The 23,446-nt window shown below is 38.4% G+C and overlaps 1 protein-coding gene across 1 annotated transcript in view; it reads left to right on the top strand.

Moving 5' to 3' along the window:
* POT1 (protection of telomeres 1) overlaps positions 1 to 23,446 on the top strand; it is a 160,012-nt gene that overhangs the window by 19,436 nt on the left and 117,130 nt on the right. Inside the window, exons 3-4 of the mRNA XM_067564316.1 lie at positions 5,112 to 5,184; positions 9,929 to 10,020. Coding sequence (XP_067420417.1) covers positions 5,112 to 5,184; positions 9,929 to 10,020 — 165 coding nt within the window. The remainder of the gene's footprint in view (positions 1 to 5,111; positions 5,185 to 9,928; positions 10,021 to 23,446) is intronic.

Below are 23,446 nucleotides of genomic sequence, written 5' to 3'. Positions count from 1 at the left end.
TTACCATAAAATGTGCTCCATTTATAATAGCAAGGGTTGGTTGCCAAGTAGTTAGTTGTTCCAGACTGGGAAATGTAGGGGGTAAGGAACAGTTCACATTTAGGAGTGTGTTCTCAGCTTCAGGCACAGAATGTTAGTGAAATAGAGTTTCAGGCCCCTTCAGATCTACTACTTAAAATGTGAGGCCGTATTGTGTTCTTCTTTTATCAAAATGTTTACTTTAAGATTTCTGTGAATGTAACTTTAAATCTTTTTTATCATCACAAGCAGTTGGGGGATGGTTATCAATATCCTAAACATGGATTATGTCTACTGTGGAAAAACAATCTGTTTAAAAGAAAAAGCCAAACAAACGGTGCAATTCAAACTTCCGAACATTGTTTTGCATACTGTGCACATGCAGAGAAAGGCTTATGAGGTGGATGTGATACAGAGATCAATTTCCCTTAAGGTGTGGGAATGCTAGTGAGATCTTGACAGGAGACAGCTGGCCTGAATCTTGTTTCTGTGGGGGCTGAACCTTCAGACCAGTTCACTGAGAGTAATAGGGGAAAAGGGGGAAACACAGGAGCTTAAAAGAAAGGGAGTTCAATTCACCTAAGTACTATCATCTTGTGTGTGGCCCAGAGAAGTCCTGGTCTCCTTTCTCTGTATTTTTGTGCATTGTCTTCAATCCTCTATGTGCTAATCTGTAGGAAAGTCTTCTTGTTGCAGTTTCTCAAGGTGGACTGAATTATCCCCAAGAGGATGAGAGGAAATATTTTGAGAATTCAAGACAAAGGGGCCATGACATCCCCAACCCCCTAAAGTCTTTCAGGAATCCCCCCGTTATTATTAACAGATGTGATCCACATTCTCCTAGGTTCTGGGTTTCTCCTCTCCTCTCACTTGTGGATATCTTTGTGCTCTTTGAAGTATATAGACTCTGGCTTTTCAGCCTGACAAGAACAGCCACCTTTGCAGGCAAACCTGACAGACTGTACAGAATTACTGCACATAAAGTAAAATGTTGAGGCAGACAAAAGCAGATTCTAACTTAGAATTTGGCAGAAACGTTTCCTATGTCTGCAGTAAGAAAGCAGAACATTTAGAGTGTCTGGTGATAATGCATTATTTTAGCTGATTGTAAAAAAGAAGCTGAATACAATCATCTTCTAGGACCTTTGTCTCACATTGAGAGAGCTTAATTCTGCTGCAGCCTCTTCTGGGAATAAACAGGTGACTGTGAAAGAGTTGTTCGCACAAAACAATGTAACTAGAAAACTAGTCCCTTTGAATGTTGAGAAAGTGGTGTTGAGTCCTAATGTACCACTAAGTGCTCTGGAGAATCCACTTTTGCATGGCTAGCTACGAGCAACCCTAAAATGGACTGAGATCATCTCAGTGGTTGAACTGTATACTTACTATCATTCTCTAGTGGGATTACTATGTTGCAGAGCTGAAAGGGAAACTTGCTGAATCAATTTTTCATTTTTCTGGCCAATGTCTACATTCATTTTGTCTTCAGTGAATTTATCCTGACTCAGCAAAGGTGTTAAAAGGACACAAGCAACTTGGAATGTAGTCAGTTAAAAAAGAAAATCCTCTTGCTATAGATGCCCTGAGGCTCCCAACTGTATTTTGTAGTTTTACAATCACATTTTCCTGTATTTTTTTTTAAAAAATTCCTCTCCCCTTTTTCTGTATGAAACTGACTACACAGAGGAATCAATGAAACTGACAAGAACAAAGTCCTAAGTTGAAAAAGTAGACCCAATAATTTTAGATGTTATTTATTTAGGCATAGGTTTTAAAATATGTTCAGACAAAAATTTGATTTTCTTTAGTTGATGGTTCTGTTTATGTTTAGGTACCAGCTGAAATGAGTCTCCAAGCTGTTCTGTTGGAATGTGTTATTCTGGAGACTATGCATTATAAAACCTTTTTCCAAAGCAGTATTGCAAACACTAAACAATTTGACATTCCTTTCACAAAGGTTTGGATACGTGACAGACAATGCTGTGAAAGTGAGTAAGTGCTGGGAGAAAGCTGAAAACACACACTGCTTAATGAAACACGTAACTTCGCGGCACACCTTCTGTACATCTTGGGGAACATTTGAATGAGGAACTTCAGGAGCATAAGTTATCTAGTGGTAGTTGAGGAAGAAAGGAAGCAGGGAGATTCACAGTTACTCCTCCAAGGAAAGCCATATACAAACAGTTCTTGCAGGGTCAATGTAAATTCTCAGCATTTCTTCTCTTGTTGGTCATTGCAATGAGCAATGCTTGGATTCCCGATACTTTTTGCTATGTAGAACATTTGGATTAGGACAGCTCCTTTTCCAAAGAAAGGTACAGCACCTGAATATGGTGTAATTTTGTCACTAAATAACTGTGATTTGAAGAGTGTAGAATAATAGTATGTATCTGCATCAGTGGAAATGTACTGAGTGGATTCCATATGTTTATAAAAAAAAAAAAAAAAAAAGGACGGATGGGGGAAAAAACAAAACAAATACATCATGGTAAGATGGGCCCGGACTCTGCATAAGTGCATGGAGGAGAATGGTTGTTTATATCAGCCAGGTGTACCTGTTTGAAGCAGTGCAAGTGCTTACCCTCAAGGCTTCCTACTTAGATAATCAGACCTCCTTCCAGTAAACCAGCTCTTGAGGACAGTATTGCAGTGAAAGCACAACTGGATTGAATGAAAAGGACATTAATTTAGTTTTGTCAGGTTGGCGTAGACTATTTTCCAGACTTGATAGTTGTCTTTAAGTGCCAGTCCACAGTGCAAGTGATGAAACATTCTTTTCATGTTATAATAATGCTAGATGTTAAATGAAAGGGCATGAAACCAGAGAAATTAAGTCAGTACATAGTGTTTCAGCAGAATGAACTCAAATGAATAACAGCAAAAGTTCCAGAAGATTTGTTCATTTTGTTTTTATTAAAATTTGATGTATTTTTTGAACAACTTGTATGCAGGTTATCCTTTGCTTGCAATTTTAAATAAATCCTCAAGTTAAAATGTGAATGGAAAATCTGTTTCTTCAGATACTTTGAGACATTTCCAGTACCTTTATAAAGCATTGTTTAGCGGATGCTGGTGATTAAAATGTGCGTTTATGACATTTAATGTTGCCCCATAAAACGTGCCATCTTTCTCCTGAAAAGTGGCAATTCTACCATGATAAAATGCAACCTATATTGTGACCTTTTCTTTGTTTTATTCTAAATGAAACACTATTGCTGCTTTGGCAGCAATAAAGCTATACAACATATTTTGAATCATTGTTCTATTTGAAATAATTTGGAAATGAGGGGTAGTTACATTTGTTAAACTTTTTTTTTTAGAAAAAAATCAGGAAGTAAAATTATTTGGATTAATATAGGAACTTCTATTTGGGTTACTGGTCAGTTGCCCAGTGTTGTTTATTTCTTAGTGTGTGTGTAATAGATGGCTATTGCTATGTAGCCTATCCTCATTTAACTTGTGTCTCCCTTGACAGCTGTTTCCACAGCCTAACACAGTCTTCTAATATTTAACCTATGCTTCCCGTGATGTGATATAAGACCACTATTACTCGTTCTGACCTGGTTGGCTAGTAAGAATAACATACCTGTCATCTTAGTAATGCTCCTTTTGTATGTTTATAGACAGTTGTCTTTCTCCCTCTCTACTTCAACCGTGTTTTCTCCAGACTGAACATACTCAGTCCTCTTACAGATAGAGAGATTCATTTTTCAAACTTTTATCATATTTGTTTCCTCCCCCAAACCAGTTTCCATATTGTTCTATTTTTAAAATGGACATGGCACCATACCTGCCTAGTGTGGAGGAATGCACTCAGTTGACTTATATGTTCTCTTAATTAACCTTTTATAGTGAAATCCCATATTTTTTTCATTCATTCATTCTAAGCTAATATCCAGTATAATTAGAATTGGAATGCAATGATATAATTCTGGGCTTCCATTTGACTTCACTGTAAATGGAGTTTGATTGTAAGTAGGTCTCCTTGTATAGCCAAAAAGTATTTGCAACATTCACACTATTGACTGATTCAACTTTAAAAGCCCCAGGTTGTCTCATACCACTATTCTGATCAGTTCTCCACTTCTTAAATACATTTATACAGAGGATTATTTATTTCCACATGAATTTCTTTTCTTTTATCTTTTGCCTCTTGACTTTGTCTTTTGACTTGTCTTTTGCCTCTAATTTTGATTTCACACACACCTTAATTCTTTCATTCAAAATATTTGCAGTCCATTGTATCTTCTGATTATATTGCATCACCTCTTTAGCCACTTTTTTTAACCTCTGAATTAGCCCTTCTTTTGCCCTTAACTAGAAAAATCTGCCTTTTTGGCTAATTCCTTTTGTATATGGCCTACTTTTCTGAAGTATTCATTAGCATCTATGTAGTAACTATTGGCAACATCTCTGGCAGAGAGAAATTGTTAGGAGTTACTTATGTGTCTGTTTACCAGCTTGAATCTTCCACAGAAATCAAATTTATTTTTAGTGCCTACATCATATTTCTATCTCCTGGTTTGTACCTCTCAGTTAATTATTTTGTTATGCTTTTCCTGTCTAAATATTATTTCCTATATTCTAAGTAGCTACTATTTTCCTGCCTTCTCTTTTACTTGCTTTAGCTAGCTTCTCATAGGATATGTGACTCTTTGTGCCCTTTTCTCTGGGTGGAAAGTCTAAAAACATATGTGAAAAAGATGCAAAATATACCAGACGTAATGAAAAGCAGTGATTATTTTAGTTTTGGTCTCCTATTAGCTGCTTGCCTCTTTTCTCTGCTCTAGTTTAGATGACTACATTGCTCAATATCTAACACTGTCTTAGACTTGACAGCTTTTTGTTAAAATTCACTTGCTTGCTCTCATATTTTCTTTATGAGGACCAAAAAAATTACTCTAAACCACCCCCACAATCAATTTATCAGGCCGTGATAACATTAATTCATGTTTGACACTCCAGACCTAAAGTTGGCTTTGTGCTTTGAAACATCTACAAGTTGCTTCAATTGCAGTGACCCAGAGTTGCTCATAGCTTTATTTTAGAGTTTTTTATTAATCAGATATTTTTCTTCTCTCCTTCCATTTCAGGGAACAGTTATTCTCTCCTACCCTTTAACTAAACTTGGAAATGGAACAGAATTTTTCAAGATTGTACTTCAAGGTATTTCCATTTAAACATAGAATTCTTTACTTTTGCTGAACTTGATAATGCATCTTTTAAAATTTTGCTATATGAGTATTAATAAACCTTGGAAAAGACTTGCTTTATTGTGTTCAGTGCTTTAAACATCTTTTTATACAGTCCTTCAGAAAATGGTATTTTAAATTTATATGCCACTGAGTCATTTGAAACAGTGTGACTGTAGTGCTTCAACAGACTTCCTGTTGCTACGGAACCTTGTAATCTCTTGTTATAGATTGTTCCAGCAATATATTACTTTTCTGTACTGTCATAATGATGCATTTCTTCAGTTTCTAATCACTGGAAAAACGGAAGAGCAAAATGTGTCTCATTCATTAGTAATCACCATGGTTGATACAGGGAAACAAAGCATTTATTGTGGCCATTTTGCTGACGGAAGATAAAATGTATAACATATTGAGTCCTATTCCAGGATGAATAGCTTAGAGCTATCTTTTTAACTGATTGACTTACGTTTTAAAAAATTGAGACATTTACTAGTCAAGACTAAACTGCCCAGCTAGAAGCTGCAACAAAGGGAGGGAAAGATTGCCAGTGAGATCCAAAACAACTGCTGAGAAGTCCAACTTTCCCAGTTCCTGTGGAGAATGCAGATGGTGTTCCTAGGTACTGCTCATTGACTCTAACTCTTTTATTGGACTCTGGCACTTCAGCGTCTAAGCTTTGAAATCCCTTTCCTGGCCCAGAAGGAAATACTCTACTCTATACTCTATTTCTGTCTTCATCCTTCCCCCCTTTACTCCTCCAGACCCCCATCCTGTCCTCCATTGGAGGATCTCTGCTTTTTGACCCCTCTCTGTCTCCTGCTTGTTGCATGAAGGCAGGGAAGGGGTTGTTAATCAGTTACTCTCTCTCTCCAGTCTTCAGGGTTATTTTTGGGTTCTTGTCCTCTACTCCAGTGGTTCTCAAATTTTTTAAATGGAACCCAACCCCCCCCCCCATGGACTTTTTTGTAACAGTTGCACCCCCCTTCCGCTGAACCTCCCCCCACTTTCAGGAAAAAAACCCATGGCCTACATATATATCAATAACGGCTGACATCTCTCACAAAATTTAAAACAATAAGCATTCTAACAAAATAATTAAAATATCATGCTGCTTACCTGATTAGTGCAAGGGGTGAGCTTGTTTTTTGCAGCAGAGAATCTCCATTCTTGGCTGTATTCCTGTTACAGCAATCCAAAGATCCCCTTCTACTTGAAGATTAGATCGTATTTGTTCTTAATATAAACCAGAGCAGAAAAGGCTGTTTTGCACAAGTAGGTTGACGCAAAAGGTATTAAATGTTCATTGCAGCTTCTGATAATGCAGGGTACTCTGCAACGACTGACAGCCAGAACTCACTTAGTGGGGTCGAAGCAAATACTGTCTTCAGTGATCGGTCTCTTGACAAGTCCAGAAGGGCTTCATCAGCCTCAGGTGACAGATTGCTGGTTGCGGTAGTTGCAAAGGGTTGATGAATCCAATCATACCTATCAAGAGTTAAAATCTTCAAAGTATTTCTTAAAGTGAGTGTTGAGTTTGTGAGATGACCACCAATTACTGTTTTCACAAGTTCAAATTCAAGTTCGTTTTCCTGTAAAACTTCATCTAACAATGGAAACATATCAACGTTGCCACTTTCCAGCCGTTCCCTCCAGCGGTCAAGTGTCTTTAAAAAGCCATCGATCTTGTCACTTAATGACAGAATGTTGGTGTTGGGACCATAAAGTGAGACATTCCTGTTTTCAAAAATATCCACCAAGTATGCTGTTTGATAGCAACTTAGAATCAGTGAAGTGTTCTGCATATGATGACCCATCGCCAAGAAGAAACAAACACACCTCATCTCTCAGTTCAAACAAATGCATTAGGAATTTCCCTTGTGACAGCCACCACACTTCTGTATGTAAGAGCAGTGATTTATGTTTGGAACCTATTTCCTTGCATAACATTGCAAGCAATCTTGAATTTTTGGGTCAATACTTCACATAGTTTACAATTTTTACTGCCGTTTGCAGAATACAATTAAGTTATGGTTAAGTTTCTTAGAAGCCAGAGCTTCCGTGTGTATGACACAATGCATGAAAAGAACATGTGGTACCACTTCCAGAACTTTTGCTTTTAATCCAGTGTTTTTCCCCATCATAGCATCAGTTCCGTCTATGCATACATTGACACAACATTCCCACTTCAAGCTTTCTTTGCGCATTAAGTTCTCAATATTGCAAAATATTTTTTTGTCTTTCCTGGCAGTGAGATGCAAAATAATAAATCCTCATGTAGTTTCCTCTCATAGCAATATCTTACAAACACGAGTAGCTGGGCTGAATCAGATATGTCTGTAGATACGTCAATTTGGAAGGCAAATTTGGGGCTCTGTTTAACACATCCGATAAGCTGAACCTTTATATTTATAGAAATATCTTCAATGCGTCTTGCAACAGTGTCATTGGACAAAGGAACAGCTTCAAACGCAGTTGCAAATTTATCTCCATGCGTAATACCGCAGCAGGAAGAACTAGCATTTCTCCAATTGTGTGTGGCTTTTTAGATTTAGCTATTCGGTATGAAACTCTGTAGGATGCTCGAAGTGCTTTTGTAGGTATTGTTGTTTGTCTGCACATTACATCCCATAAACCTTTCAGTTCTTGTTCTTTTTGCTGAAAAAGCTCAACTGGCTTGTCAGCATTTGTAGCATGTTTAGCTTTAGCTTTACAGGTTTCATGCTGTCTTGCACTAGCATCTCTGGATGTAAGACACACTGTGGGTACTGCTCACCTTCAGCAAGCAAGTAGGTGAAGCCATACTCAATATATTCGTCTTGATATTTTCTCTGTTTAACTTTCTGCGTCAAGGCCATGCTTTTCCACTTCACTCTAGTGGCCTGCATCTTACTATCACCTACTGGAACTTCATCAGAAGTTGAAGCACTTTCATTGCCATCCCTTTTTGTCTCTTCAGGTGTTTTTTTGTTCTTTTTTGTTCTCTTTTGCTCAAATGAGCCAACGATCCATTTGATCAAAACCACAGTAGCAGTGTAGTTTGCTACCGTGTAGTTAAATGTGTGAGTGTGGTGGATGCTTGCAGGTAGATAGGACACCACGTAGTAGGTGTCTGGACTTGAATGATGCAACAACGTCCAGGAGCCTGCAGAGCAGCAGCACAGGGAGGAGCGGCAAGGGAATGGGGAGCATGAGCGGCAGCAGCTGCAGCAGCAGTGTGGGGAGCAGGAGCAGGGGCGGCAGAAGCTGAAGCTGCAGCAGCAGCAGGAAACGTCCCTGGCAGCGGCGTGGGGGCTGCTGCTTCTTTGGGAGGCGGGTGGCGCAGCAACTGTCAGGAGCAGTGTGGGGAGCAGCGGTAGGAGCTTGGGGAACATGCCTGGTAGTGGCGGGGGGAGCGGGGAGTGTGCCCGGCAGCAACTGGGGGCTGCTGTGGCAGCTGTGCAGAGTGTTCCCCCGCTCCATCAGCAGCCGCCCCCCGCCTCCGCTCCCCTCAAAAGGGTCCCCTAGCACCTGCCCAGGGCTGCCTACATGAGGCACTGGGATCCTCACAGCTGCCTGGCCCTGTTCTCAGCCTGGCGCACCTCACCCAACATCCCCCACCCCCTCCTGCAAACTCTACCCATGGTGTCCCCCCACAATCTAGAAGAGGGCACATCCCCCGCTTTGAGAGCCTCTGCTCTGCTCTAGGGTTACATTTACACTACATATCACTTTCAGCAGTGAGTAGTGTCTATGTAGTGACATGCCACAGTGCAGCGGTTTAGATAGGGAGGTAGGGCTTGGGTGAGTAGAGAGCCTTGTAGGGTATGTGCTTGAGTATATACCCGCACCCTTCAAGCATGTCTTTATTCTGTTTGCTTAAGCCATGCCTCACCATCTACACTGCTGTTTGTACCTGTGCTAAGGAGGCTACATGGGTATGTACACTACACACCCCTGAAAAGTATGCAGTGTAGATTAAATTTACCTGTAGTGCTGGTGCTCATAGGAGTAGCCCCTGAAATTGATGCAATCATTGTCAGTTTCACTGCTGCCTAAGAAGGTCTGAATAGGCTTGAAACTTCCCCAAAGTTTGTTAATTTCACTCTGCTAGCTCAGGAAATCTATGAGCCTCAGCAGAGACACTGGAGTTCTTTACACCTTCAAGAAAATGACTGTATCTATTCACACGTGGAAGGTTATTTATTTAACATACCTTGAAATATGTTTTAAAATGAAAACTTAATTGTAGCAGATATTCATACCTAGGTCTCCTAGCTCATTAGGGAAAACTTCTTGGCACTTCCAAGTGGGTGAAAGGATTTTTCTCAAATCATGGATTATCTCCATATTAAATAGTGATATAATATATTCTTCGCTAATGCAAAGACTCAAATATGATTGGTAGTGTATTCGATCTTTAACATTGTATAATAAATCATCCAAATAGAAGCTTTGTCACGTCTATGGTTGGTATACATTGATGCTCTTACGTGCACATTTTAAATTGTGATCAGATATAAAAAGTATTCTGTTTCATATAGCCGGTACTGGTTGTATAGCTGCATTTCTGTGCCTTTTAAAATATTTTGTGTGTGTATATATACATATCAGTTTTCATTATTTAAATAAAAATGTATATTGAATTGTATAGAAAAACATTTTTGTAGAGCTTTTTCCATCTCCATTTTGGAATAAAAGGTGGTGGTAATCTGGATTGTTTATGCGTTTCCTTATAGAGTCAGAGAATTCATGTTCAAGGACCAGTGCCATCAATATTTTATTCTTTGGAAGATTAGCAGAGGATTGTGGAAAAGTTGTACATCAAGGGGTAAAACGTTTTTATTTCTTCCTCATTCTTAGAGGCTTTTTCTAAAGATCTAGCTTAATTTACAGTTCTATCTAGTTTGTATAGCTGTCATTTAAAATAGAGTTTAAGAGGCATACTGAGCCATTGTCAGAAATATTAACTAGAAAGGAAAAACATAGTTTTAACTATGTTATTTTCTTATTAAACCAAAAATTAAACTAAGAACTTGGTTATTTTATATTGTCACAATACTGTCCTGTTTACCTAGCAAATGAATAGGGCTGAATATTGGTGACTCAGAGCCTGCCCAGTTATGAATACAAGTAACATTTATGATTTAGTTTGATGTAGATGGTAGATTCATCACTGAGTTGATTTAAATGACGCTGTCAAGCTAAAAGTGTTTTACACAATTTTAGGCATTTTCAACTCTTACTATTTCTGCAGTACAATTGGTGTGCCTTACTCTGTGTGAGTAAAGAATCTAGCAGTAAAAGATACATGCAATATAATACTAATGCCTAGCTCTCGTATATAAAACCACATACAGCACTTCCTTCACTGGCTGGTTGCTGTCTTCATGCTCTGGCGGAGTTACAAGTTTGGTTTAATATCACCAGTGTGATGCACGTTAAATCAGATTATCACAAGAGCTAGTGATCCTAGTGAGACTGGATGTAACGGGCCTAAAGAAGGAAAATAAAACAATTTAAAACTAATGTGCTAAATATTGAATAGCTTAGATGATAATGACATTTTAGTAAACTGATTTGTGGATCAGTTTTTAAATTAAAAAAGGAAGACCAGAAAAAGAGAATCTAGTACATAACCTCATGTTAACGATTCACCGTTTCTGAAAAACAATGTGTGAGTTTAGTGTGGAAATAACAATGGCTTGGGTAATGGGCTCTGCAAGCTTCTTTGCACAACTCTGTTAATACCTTTCTCTGTACTAACACAAAACCCACCAACTTTTAGGGCCTGTCTGGAAATAGGCAGCTTTAACCTGAGTTGCTTTGTATTTGTGGAGTGTGTGAAATGTATATGTACTGAGCTAGCTCTGCTCTTTTAAAGACCAATCAGCTCTTTTTTTTTTAAACTCCAAACTAAGTTATGACTTAAACTTGGCACTCAGTAGAAAAATAATCAACTTGTATTTCTCAAGAGCAGCTTTAACAAAAAATTCAAAGATTCATTCTTCAGACCATGAGGAAGTGGGACAGAAGCTGCTGGTTTCCAGGGCTACACTGAAGGCTTTCAAATCCTTGGGGTCCTAGCACCTTAAACATTCTTAAATTGACTAAATTAATATCACATTTAAAAAAAATGTATTGTCTTCCTTTTTGTATATTTATGAGTCTCAGGGAAAGTAATTAACGCTTAGTAATTATCCTATTGCTTCCACAATCATGCCTAATAACAGATGTCTGTTTAGAAAGGACAGCAAATGTGTACAGAACTTATCTTACCTCTTAAATAGGGTATATCAGTCCCTTAAAGGGAAAGACTAATGCGGAAGGTATTGAGACTGCTCTATTTGTAAGAAATCTATTATTGTCCACCTGACCAAAAAGAAATGCATTATGAAATAATTGTTAAAATAAGAAAGTGAATGCTAGTTCCATCTTAGTGTCTCCTTGTATCTCCAATCACTTCTTTCTGTCTCTGATGTAATCAGATACTTTCGGGTCATTTAGAGTCTCTGAGCTCACCATGTTACCTGCAAATCCTCTTTTGCCAAAACTTCTGGGTCCTGATCCCTGTTATCAGCCTCCTTGAAAAATCAGTTAGTAATTTCTCAAACGTGAGACAGATATAATTCATATTAAGTAAATGATATACATTTAAGATACAGTTGAGAACTTAAAATTAAGAGCTTTTAAAAACTGAGCACCTGAAAAGATGTCTGTGAAAAGGTGCTCCATAAGATAAACTTCAGTTACATAAATGGGGAGGGGTGGGACGAAGAAAAGCATTTTGAAAAAAATTACCTTACTACTTCACACATTGTTTTTCTCCCTAATCTGTCATAATCACTACTACTTGCAGTGTTTTTCAAGAATTAATATTCTTTCTCAGTACCAGATGCCTGAAAAGATTCAGATAAAAAGAATCAAGCATCCTTCTATTTGAAGCTATAGAAATTCACAAATCTTACTTTCTGTTCCTGATACAAAATACATTTCAACTTTTGACTTAAACTATAGTGTAAATGAAGCTTTTGCTGGATCCTGAAACGTTTCCTGATTGGTTCTTGAAAGGCATTTTAGGATAATCTGTCTTGCCAGTAATGCTTGCTGACACAAGCTTATTTTATTTTTTTTTAAACTGTATTTATATTCTGAAGCTTCATCTGGTGATTCAGGCTCCAGTACTTGTCAGCAACCATCTTAAAAATGATTCCTCATCCACAAATTAATAGGTTTTTTGTTTTTTAACATGCATCTTTTTAAAAATTCAGCGTTAAAGTCTTTTAGTTTCTTTTAATTGGTCTTCCTCTTGAACAGTGCTGCATCATTTTATACTCTGTTCATATTTACAAGGTTGTGGTAAATTCTGTGGATACAGAACTTAGGAGTAAGTAGTGAACTAGCAATGTCCTGTCCCAGTTGGCAGAGAGTCTAGCCATAGGTGATCACAAAAATACTGGACATTTTGCTCCATTCACACCTAAGATCGCTTCTTCTATCAGAATGGCTTATGAGAAGGATAAGCTACTGAGGCATAGTATGTCTGAGCAGGTGGCTTCTTGGATGAAGCCTTCCAAAGATTGTATAAAGGTTTTGTGGTAAGATGTTCAAATACTTACTTGAATAATTTTCGTTGCTCCCAGTAAAAATTGCTTAACCACTTTCTTCATCTTCATGATACTGGCTTAAAGAAAAGATCCATGAATATTCTTTTGGCAGAAATATTGATCCGTCACATATATAAAATGTAGAGTAATAGATTAAGGTTTAGAAGGGACCATTATGATCATCTAGTCTTACTGCATCTGTAACTGGTCAAAGAGGCTTAGCTAATAAATTTCAGAATCAAGACCACAATTCAGTTTGAGCTCTATAATGTTTTTAGAAAGATGTCCAGTCTTGATTTAAAGACTTCAAGTGATGGGGAGTCCTCTGTCTCTCTAGGTGTAAGCTATTAGTTACCCTCACTGTTAGTTGCCCCACTGTTAAAAACTTGTGCCATATTTCTAGTCTGAACTTCCTAGCTTCGACTTCCAGCCTTTGGGTCTCATGCTTTTGTCTATTAGATTAAAGTGCTGTCTATTGTCAGAAATCTTGTTCTCACTTAAGTGCTGGGAGACCATGATCAAGTTGCCTTTTAACCTTCTCTTGAATAACTAAATAGACAGCTGCTTTTATAACATGTAAAGGTATGTTTTACAAGGTAAACCAGTTTTTCAGCAGCCCTTTTTTGTGAGATTGAGTTTGATGTATTTGAAAACCCAGTATGTCTTGTGATGAAGGGTCCTTTTGAGCCATTTGGTGCATCTGAGCTCAAGGAGGGTACATGGAAGATCATTTTAGACGTGATGGTAAAGACTTATGGAACAAAGTTCACCCTTCGACCCAGTGACATTTCAGTGGGTTCTAATGCAACTCAGAGTCTTGTCTAAATGTTTGTCAGATTGCATCTCTCACTGCTGTAGCCTGGCATGCTTGGAGCTCAAGGACTATGTCAAGTCTCATGCTGTTTGGGGCAGAGTAACTTTTACTGACAGCCTCAAATCTCTGCAGCAGATTTGCAAAGCAACTACATGGCAGTTTATACAAAGATTATCAAAGCCATGTGATATCAAGAAATGAATCCAGGTTCAGATGGTCTTGTTCCAGAGCCTATTCCCCGCATTACCAATGGCTGAGCCCTCTGAAAATTTGAAGAACTGGTGGTTTTTGCCTTCCGGTAGAGATAAAAGCAGCAAACCAAGGTCCTAAGAAAGAATTAGAAGATCAGAGTGAGCAACGAACAGCCAACTCCAAATAGCCAGCGTGGACCAGCATCACAGTTTTCAAATCTCCCTTGTGACCTTATACTGCATTATATGTACAACACTTCTAAAATGGGTGTTTGGTTTGTTTTTTTTTTTTTTTTTTTTAAGTTCAGTATTAATCTGAGCTGGTGAATTTGAGTTCTGGAAAGAACGGAGCTGAGAGTCAGCAGGGTTTAATAAAAAAAACAATATTTTTGATACGCAAGCCCCCACCCTTACCCGCAGTAAGATACAGAAAGCAATAACGATCCAAAAGAAAGGGAAATATTTTGATAGCAACAGTTCCTTTCCAGGATTCTCATCTGAAATACTTTTTGATCTGCAATAATATATAGGCATCTCTCAGCAGAGTCTGTTCTGAGAGACAAAGGTTGATATGAGTCAGATATCCTTTGAGGTCTTGGTTCCTTAAAGGCACAGGCACTAACTTCCTATTCAACTTTTGCTCGTGTTTATTTCATCGCCATACTACAGTACTATGAAGCTTCATTAATCAACCCTTTTGAAAAGAAGTAGAAAATAGTAGCTGGCCACTAGAGAAACACACACAGTTCAACAAGGCTGAATGCGTTAGCACTACTTACCATCAAGAGTTGCAAACTCTACAAACACAGTTGTAAGAGTTCTCAAACATGGCTTTCCTTTGGCAGCTTTAGCTAATAAGGAAGGAAGTGGTGATAACAGATGACTCCCTTCTCATTGACTCTCAACAATAGTGATCTCCATGTCTGCTATACATCGTTGGCTGAGCCATTGATTAATCCTCCAGAAATGGTTAGATATTTCTCTTCTCTCTTTCTTGCCTTTCTAGCTAGGGAAGAGGTGTCTATTTACACTGTTTTTAAAATAGTGTGTTGAATCTGGTATTTTGAGTATACACAGCGTATTCCTATGACCTGAAAATCCCACATGCTTTATGTAAATAATGTGATTGCCCACCCAATAATGATAAAAGTGGTTATTTTAAGTCCTCTTATCTAAAGGGCATTGTAGTTTGTATTTTCAAGACTAATGTTAGATAGCAGTTCACATCTTCAAAACACTATGCAAACATTACTTAACTCTTCATAATGCCTCATTAAGTTGCATAAATATTAACCCAATTTTTCAGATCTAGAAACAAGCACAGAGGCTGAGACTTCCCAAAAGTCCTACTGTAAATCACCAGGAGAGCTGAGAAAAGACCTTTGCTTTCTATCCTCTAAAATCATGCTGTCTTTTATAATACAGGGCTGAAAGATTTCTTTTCTTCACTTAAATTGTGCGTTACTGATAAGAATATTGCCACAGTATTTTGAATGCCATGTTCTGCATTTCATACTGCCATACAATATGGGTTGATAGCAACCAACAGTGATTTAATGTTCATACCAAAATATTCAATTTGTTAATTGGCCACTGTGTGACTTTGAGTCTGTACAATGCTCAAGTTTCTTCCCATTTCAAGACAAGTCCAGTCAGCTATACAAAACTCTAATCCTGAGTCAGCAAGCGAGTTCCAGAATCACTCGTGTAACCAGTAACCTAGTAAAATGCTGAAACAGGAATAATATATATGGGGGCATAGCTTTTTGGTTTAGGGATGTTTACAGTACTGGGGGAACAACATGAACACCACCAGCAGCAGCAAGAGTAATGATGCACAAGACGCAACATCTAGCATCAGCAAAACAGCTCAGTTTAGCGACACTTGTATATGTTAGGTTCTCTTTCAGTTGCTTTGTTTTAGTGTTTCTATACACACCTGATAAATGTAAAGCAACATTAATATGTTAGCAGTGTAGAGAGTTTAAGGAGCAAGGAATGCTACATTATCTAATAATTTTGACCTATTTTAATGTATTTATTTAGCTTTGAGAGGGTCTTACATTTTGTGTGAGTTGTACAATACCTTTAAGCAGCAAAAATGCATATTTCATTTCCATGACAGTACGTAAAATTCACCATCCCGTGGAATTTTATTGTTTTAAGCTGTCTGGTCTCACTTGTGTTTAGATAAATTTTTTTGCAAATCCTTCAGTAACCAAATTAGATCCCTGTCATTTACTCTAGCAGTCTTTTTTTTTCTGTAGAAAACGTTAAGGTTTTTGGGATCTTAAATCATTTCGAGTAGCATTGTGAGAGACTGCTGAAGTTGCAAAAAGAGTATTCATAGTGCAGTATTTGGCTAAAAACTGTCAGCTTTAATCAGAAAGCTCTTTTATTTGTTGTAATCAAATAAACCCATGAACAAAAGGCATGCAGTAGAAGCTTATGGAAGTGCTATTGATACAAGGTCAAATAGAATGCAGAAAGCTGTTAATCTAAAATGTTTATAGCCTGATAGGAATCCACCAGTTGAAGGTACTTGTGGGATATGGACCACACTGGAGACAGCTCTGCTGGAAAGTACTGGTGCCAAAACCAGGGTATTGTAAAGGAGCATCAAATTGCTCTGTATTATGTTTTTGTTCAGCAAGGTATCTTGCTTATTGTTTCTGCCAGTTGGAAATCTGTTTTGTGAATCTTTTCTTCCACCCCCAGGATCTTTTGGCCTAGTCCTGGGAATTTAGGCAGTTATCTTTTACCCTTTAATCTCCCGTCTTTCCCTTTTGACTGCCTTTTGATGTCTAAAGAGCAGATGAGAGCTCTGGAGTGTGATGTCAAATGTGGCTGATTCTTGTCTGCCAGAATCAGATGAAGGAGAAGCTCTAACTCATCCAAAGATGGAAAATACTCTTCTTGTAGATACTTTATGACAGCCTACAAACAGCAGGGCAGTTGTGAAACCTTTGAGATGGCAAAGGGGTGAGACAGCATTTGGACACTGTGACAAGCAAGCAGTGAGAGTATGTGTTTTCATTCTAGTACTTTGCATGTTTTCTTTCCAGGCCCAGATGAGAGAAGGTCAAAAGAACAGCCATACTGGCTCAGATCAAGGGTCCATCTAGCTCAGTATCTTGTCTTCTGACAGTGGCCAATGCCAGGTACTTCAGAGGAAATGAACAGAATAGGTAATCATCAAGTGATCCATTCCCAGCTTCTGGCAAAGAGAGGCTAGGGACTCTTCAGAAATGGATTATTAATCAGTAAGCAATGTTTCCAGCATCGTATATGATCCTGATAAAAGGACCGTTTCTGCCGTATAAAATGTACAATGTACTTTTCACTTATTCTTTCCCTTTATAAAGTGTTATCCCATTAGCAGGCATCCATCCTATGTTCTCGGTGACTTTACAGCAATTAAAATTGTCAAGGTCCTGTCATTATCCGGTATAACAAATAAACTGTTCATTCCACCCCTCCCTCTCTGAGTCTGCCACCAAAGTGTCAGTTTTAAACACACTAATGATTTTGCTGATGTAGACACCCTCTAAAATTTTAAATGAGACCAACATCATTTTACATCAAACAGTGGCCAGAGGGAAAATATTAACTTATGCTGGGTTCAAAAGGCTCTGTACCACTAGAAGGCTCCTTCCTGTCTTAGCACGGGGGGCGAGGGGTGTTTGGTTTAATTGGTAGAGGAATTACATGGCTGGAGATGGGGCATGGCCCCACCCATTCCTCTTTAATTACTTAGAATGTATATGGGATTGGTGCTTGAGTGGTGAGAGTTTAACAGTACTAACCCTCTTTTAGCTATCCACTGGTGAACATGGTGAGGTGCCCCCCAGTGGATATACAGCAGCCATACTTGCTGCTGAAAGTTGTCCCAACCCCCTGCCTCATAGATCGTGGCATTGCCAATGCTGGGTTTCTGCGCTTGCTTTGAGTCTAAGCTAATCACCTTTTGGGGTAAAAAAAATCCTCACACTTATGTAACTCTTCTCAATGTACTGATGCCTTGATAATCTTTAACAGAGGTTAGCGAGTGAGATTGTTGGGCTTCTTACAGCTATCCCTCAAATTACTTGAGTGAAAGATTAGGCCAGGGGTGGCCAACCTGTGGCTTGTGAGCCGCATGTGGCTCTTTGGTCATACAAATGCAGCTCTCGGCTCTTTGCATGCGGCTCTTTGAAATTGACAAGCTTTTCAGCTGAGGGTAAGAGACCAGGGGAAACTGAAAAGGTAAATGTGGCTCTTTGTCTCTGACTGGTTGGCCACCCCTGGATTAGGCTGTCAAGAGGCTCATGACTGAATAAGATGCGCTCTGCTGGCGATATCTTTTTCCAGTATCTAAAGAGACGCAAAGTGCATTTGGGAAACCTGTCAGCAAGAGCCTTGTCCCTCTCCTCACTTCCAAGAAGACGAACTTCTGCCACTCAAACCTTCTCCCAAAATCTGCTGTTGAAGAAGCTATCTAGATAGCATACTCTAAGAATAATAGCAACTTGTGGGGGAATGATCCTTGGTGGCCTGCTCAAAAATGTCCAAAACTTAGAAGGAAGCTGATGGGAAAAGAGGTTAGGAATGTGAAAGAACCTGATATGCAAATAGGCAAATATGAAATAGTTGTTTCAGGACAGCATGAAACTTGTAGGAAAGGGATGGAATCTAATGCTGAGCACTGATACTTTAGATGGAAGAGTTGGCAATGTGTATTTTATGGGAAGATAAATTTGGATTACATGATCGCTTTTGGAATGGGAATAGTGGGTGAAATATGCTCTGGCATGTTTGGGGGCACAGCTCATTATGGCTTGAGTTTTTGGAAAAGAGGAATTCAGAAATAAAATGTTCCCTCTGCAACTTTCTCTGGTTACATAATGGGATTTTTATAAGTAGATTCACAGACTTATCCTCTCTCTTTGTTTTGTTACCAAAAATGAAGAATTTGATCATTTGAACTAACGTAAGAAATATCAGAGCTGTTCTGACTTTGCAGCTGTGTGGGCAAACGATCTTGTAATGCATAAAGCTGATGGAGTTCGCAAGAGCATGGGGTTTGGGCTACAGCATGTGTTGATGCTTTCTGTCTCTGTTAACCTCTCAAAGTGTGTGTGAAACTTGGTTAGGACAAAAATAGAGTACCTCAGCATTGGCTGAACTGAAGCTTTCCAAATTATATGTTTTATAAATGTTAGGAAAGCTTTTCTTTCTAAAGTATTACATAAAGTTGTATAATTTCTTTTTTTTCATATACAACATACTGATTTGAGCTGATGGAGTAGAAGGATATAACTCTTGATTTATGCTAAAGAAATAAAAAAATACCCTACAGTGCATGAGTAAATGATGTTCTTGTTGGTAACAATATCAGTAACATGGCAGAACATTTGACAGTGGAATGTCAGATTTATTATTTTGCTGCTTATTTCTGAAACTGAAATGTGAAGCATGCAGTGAATAAAAAAAAAAATGGGTAAATGTTTATTGTCCTGGCAGCAGAATGCAGGTGGTGGTCTATAAGCAAATAATTTTGTATTTTCAACTCCATTAAGCAGTTTTAACAAGTCTAAATATTGAATTATTTGTTCTAGTCTTTTTTTTTAAAATGCTCACATTTCTGATATCTAGCAGCTAACATTCTGATAGCTACTTTTATTAAAAGCATATCAACCATTTGATAAATTGAATGAAAATACTCACATTTGAGCTATAAGGTATTGGTTAAATTGTCTTTTTTTTTTTTCAAAATCCACATTACTTTTATTGCTTAAAACAGGCATAGATGCCTATGGTAAAATGCCATTAGTAAAGGAAAATTAGGTTTTGTGTTTTTTGTTTTGATAGTGGATTAATACTTGAATAATATGAGCTCTGCTGGCGATATCCTTTCTAGTATCTAAAGAGACCCAAAGGCCCCTGAGGCCCCAGTCTTGCAATTGGATCTGGTAGGGCCTGAACGAGTACAGCATGTAATGAGTCCAGTTGCAGGATTGAGGCCTGCGAGCTTGATTCTGCAAGATGCTGTGTATTGTGCATCTAACCCAGCAAAGCACTTAAGCTTAACTTTTTAATCATATGAGTAGTCTCCTTGACTGCAGGGGTACTAGTCATATGGTTCAAATGACATACATGCTTTGTTGGATCACATCAGAGTGCTCAATACCTTATATAATCAAACCATACTTTGTTGTTAGGGCTGCTCTACATTGGTGGAGACAGTTAACGGGAGATATGCAAGCTATATAATATAGCTTGTGTTCTCCCGTCGACGTACTTACATTGACGTACTGCAACGTCTTCATAGTGCTGCGTTGATGGGAAACACCCTCCTATCGATGCAGCCTTATCATTTCGGGGAGGTGGACTAATTGAGTCGACTGGAGAGCACTCTTCGATCGACTGAGCGGGTCTACACAGACCCGCTCTATCGATGCTACTGCATCGATCCTTGCCGCCATAGCAGTGTAGATACATACCCTCTGAAATTCTTTTAATCACATTGAATTAAAACTTTAACCTTAACTCATTAATAGAGGTGTCTGTTCACTTGCAATCATCCCAGGTCTTCCATGCCAATAGAATGCTAGATTTCAGTTGAAATAAAATTTTGTGGGTTTTTAATACAATAAATTAACTTATACACAGTCAACGCCTTTGTTTTTAAAAGCTACAGCATGCCATTTTATGATGGAAAATCTTTTCTCCCTTTGGTGTACGGAATAGATCTGCAGGAGCATGTTATGCCATTGCTAATTTCAGACCTGCTTTTAGCAGACACCATTTAAGTAATTTAATTCCTTTAAGAATATTCTAGTAATCGCAACTGTCATGATTTAAGTTCCATAGATTGTTTGATAATTGAAGTGATAGGTGTGTTCAAAATGGATACTTTGACAAGGAGAGAGAGGTGTTTTTTTAAAGTCCGCATTAGATTTTTTCCGAGACATCTATTCTTTTGACTGTTGTGCCAAAACATGATGAGGGGGAAATGCTTCCTAACACTAGCTTTCCCAAATACCTCACAGGATTTCAGGTAAATATATAGCTTCCAAGTTTTGCTGTGTACCATATGTGACATTCCATTCAAATTGTGTAATGAGCTATTTTGCATATTGATGCATAATTTACATATACACATGTCATCATGATGACACTCAAGGAGTTCAGTTTCTTTATTTTAACACACACTGTAAAGGAGTGATTCGATCAGTATATAAGTACCCACATGGGGAACAAATATTTTATAATGGTCTTTTTAATCTAGCAGACAATGATATAACAAGATCAATGGGTGGAACTGGACAAATTCAGACTGTAAATAAGGTATACATTTTTAACCCTGAGGGCAGTTAACAATTGGAATAATTTACCAAGGGTTGTGTGGGTTCTTCATCACTAGCAATTTTTAAATCAAGATTGCATGTTTTTCTAAAGATACACTTTGGTTCAAACAGGAATTAATTCAGGCAAGTTCTCCAGCTTATGTTATGCAGAAGATCAGACTTAGATGATCACAGCCATAGTCACTTTGGAATCTATGAAAATATAATCTTATGGTCAACACACCCTTCCCCAACCAGTGACAGGGATAGGCAATGAAGTTGAGCAAAACTCGTCATCACAGACTGTGGTGACAGCTCAAAGGTATCAGGGAGATGGAAAGAAGGGGAGTCTGAAGGGTGACTGGATGTGTGGTCTGAGGGGATGGCTGTGGTGCAGAGGGCTCTGGGATAGGATGTGAATGCTAGGACTTCTGGGGGCGGAACTTCTGGGGAGTACAAGGCTGCTGGGGTTCTGGGAGGGCAGTGGGTTCTATGGTTAATGAGGGCTTTGGAAGTCAAGGTTTCTTGGAGTAGGAGTGCTAGGGCTTCTGGAGATAAGAGGTTGCTGGGGAACTGCTGAGGGAGTCAAAGAGTGCTGAGTCTCCTAAAGTGCAGGGGGCTGATGATGTAGCTGAAGTTTTGCACTGTGGGAATCCTAGTGCAGCTGGCTGCAGGAGGGAGGGAGGGAGGGAGGGAACGTGAGGCCAGTATCGGTCCCCTCACCTACTACTACAACCGCTGCCTCCCAACACTTTGTTCCTGTTCCTGATCCAGCCAGGGAGCAGTGAGAAAGAGGCACCTGGCTGCCTCCTTAGCAGGTGTTATAGCATCCAAAAAGTACAATTGACACCAAATGTCTGTAGCCTTCCCTCCGCTCAGCCAGATACATGACAGCTCAGCTGAGTCCTGGGAATGTGTTCAGGGTTGCCAAACGTGTGAATGTAGTGCAAAATACTTGGCAGCCGGATCAGTGTGCATCTCCTGTATATTAACATGTAGGAGAAAAAGCAAAACCTTGTTAGGACTTGACACTTTTATATGCAAATTTAACATACAAAACTTGAAAACCTATTGACTTGTATTTACTTTTACAGAAAATTCTTGAAAAGATCAGCCAGCCTCTGGAGAACCATGGCCATCTGCCCCTTTTGTGCTTTAAAAGTGAGCAGCCCTGGTTGAACCAAACTGGGCGGTAGAGGAAGGACTCACCTTTTTGTGTGGAGTCCTCTGTGTACAGACCCACCCAACAGCCACCTTGTAATGAGAGGTCCTGGGGCCATTGGTATCTGGAAGAAGCACTTTTATCTGGCACATAACATGTATTTGATACTGTTACCTTTGTAAAAATTCCAAACAAGTTTTAGCTAAATGATTCTTGTGAAACTCACCAGAGAAATGCAGATTACTTCATATTTTCAATTCAGCGGCAAGATTTTCTTTCTATAGCAGTCTGAAGAGCCCAGAGGAAAATCAATGGTATTTTAACTGTACCTCTGAGATCATTACTGATTCCTCAATTCGTTAATCAAGATTAAAGTTTTTCAGTACAATAGGAAAAAATAATTACATGCAGAAGATACGGAATAGTACAAGATGTACTTTTATTCTCCAACTGTTTAAATAACTTTCCAATATTGGGACTTTGATCTTAATTTATTTAACTATATTTTCAGCTACTTTTTTCCTTTTTTTAAGATCTCAAAATGCCATTTCCTCACTAAAGAAATCATTGAATTTTAAATGCTGAGGAAGTTTTTAAGACTAATAAAACACTTTCTGAAGCATTCTGCTTACAATGAATGTTTTATTATTTTACAATTTTAATGCGGCTCATTTCATATACTGCAAGGATGATGTAGTTATGCCCTCTTTAGGTAAGAATATTAATTTCTTTTATGACGTCTCTTAACAGTAATGTCCATATGGAAACCACGAACTGATAGTGACCGTCAGAGGCCATGTTCTACTTGTTTCTTTTAAGAACAAAATGTGAATGGAAAGTTTTTTTCCCATAAGATGAAATGAGCATTTAAAGAGTATGGATTTTTCCATGTGTGTGTTCTTAAGTCTAGATTCATCTTCTAAAAGTTCTTTGTGTTTACCTTGTTATATGTAAACTAGCGCACATTTTAAACACAGCTTTGCATTAATGTTCCATAAATGTATCAGACTTTCTTAAATTTGTGACTATATATCAGAAGGGCAGCATGATGCTAAATTGGCCATCCTAACTTTACATATCTACATTCATAATTTAAGTAATTAAAAAGAAATGGTATTATTTACTGATTTTAGGGATTGGAGCAGGTAAAGGGAG

This window comes from Emydura macquarii, unplaced genomic scaffold (genome assembly GCF_026122565.2).
Source record: "Emydura macquarii macquarii isolate MOO-44397 ecotype Brisbane River unplaced genomic scaffold, CSIRO-AGI_Emac_v2 contig_2636, whole genome shotgun sequence".
NCBI classification, from domain to species: Eukaryota; Metazoa; Chordata; order Testudines; family Chelidae; genus Emydura; species Emydura macquarii.
The sequence above is the reverse complement of the archived record's forward strand: the minus strand, read 5'-3'. Positions and strand labels throughout refer to the sequence as shown.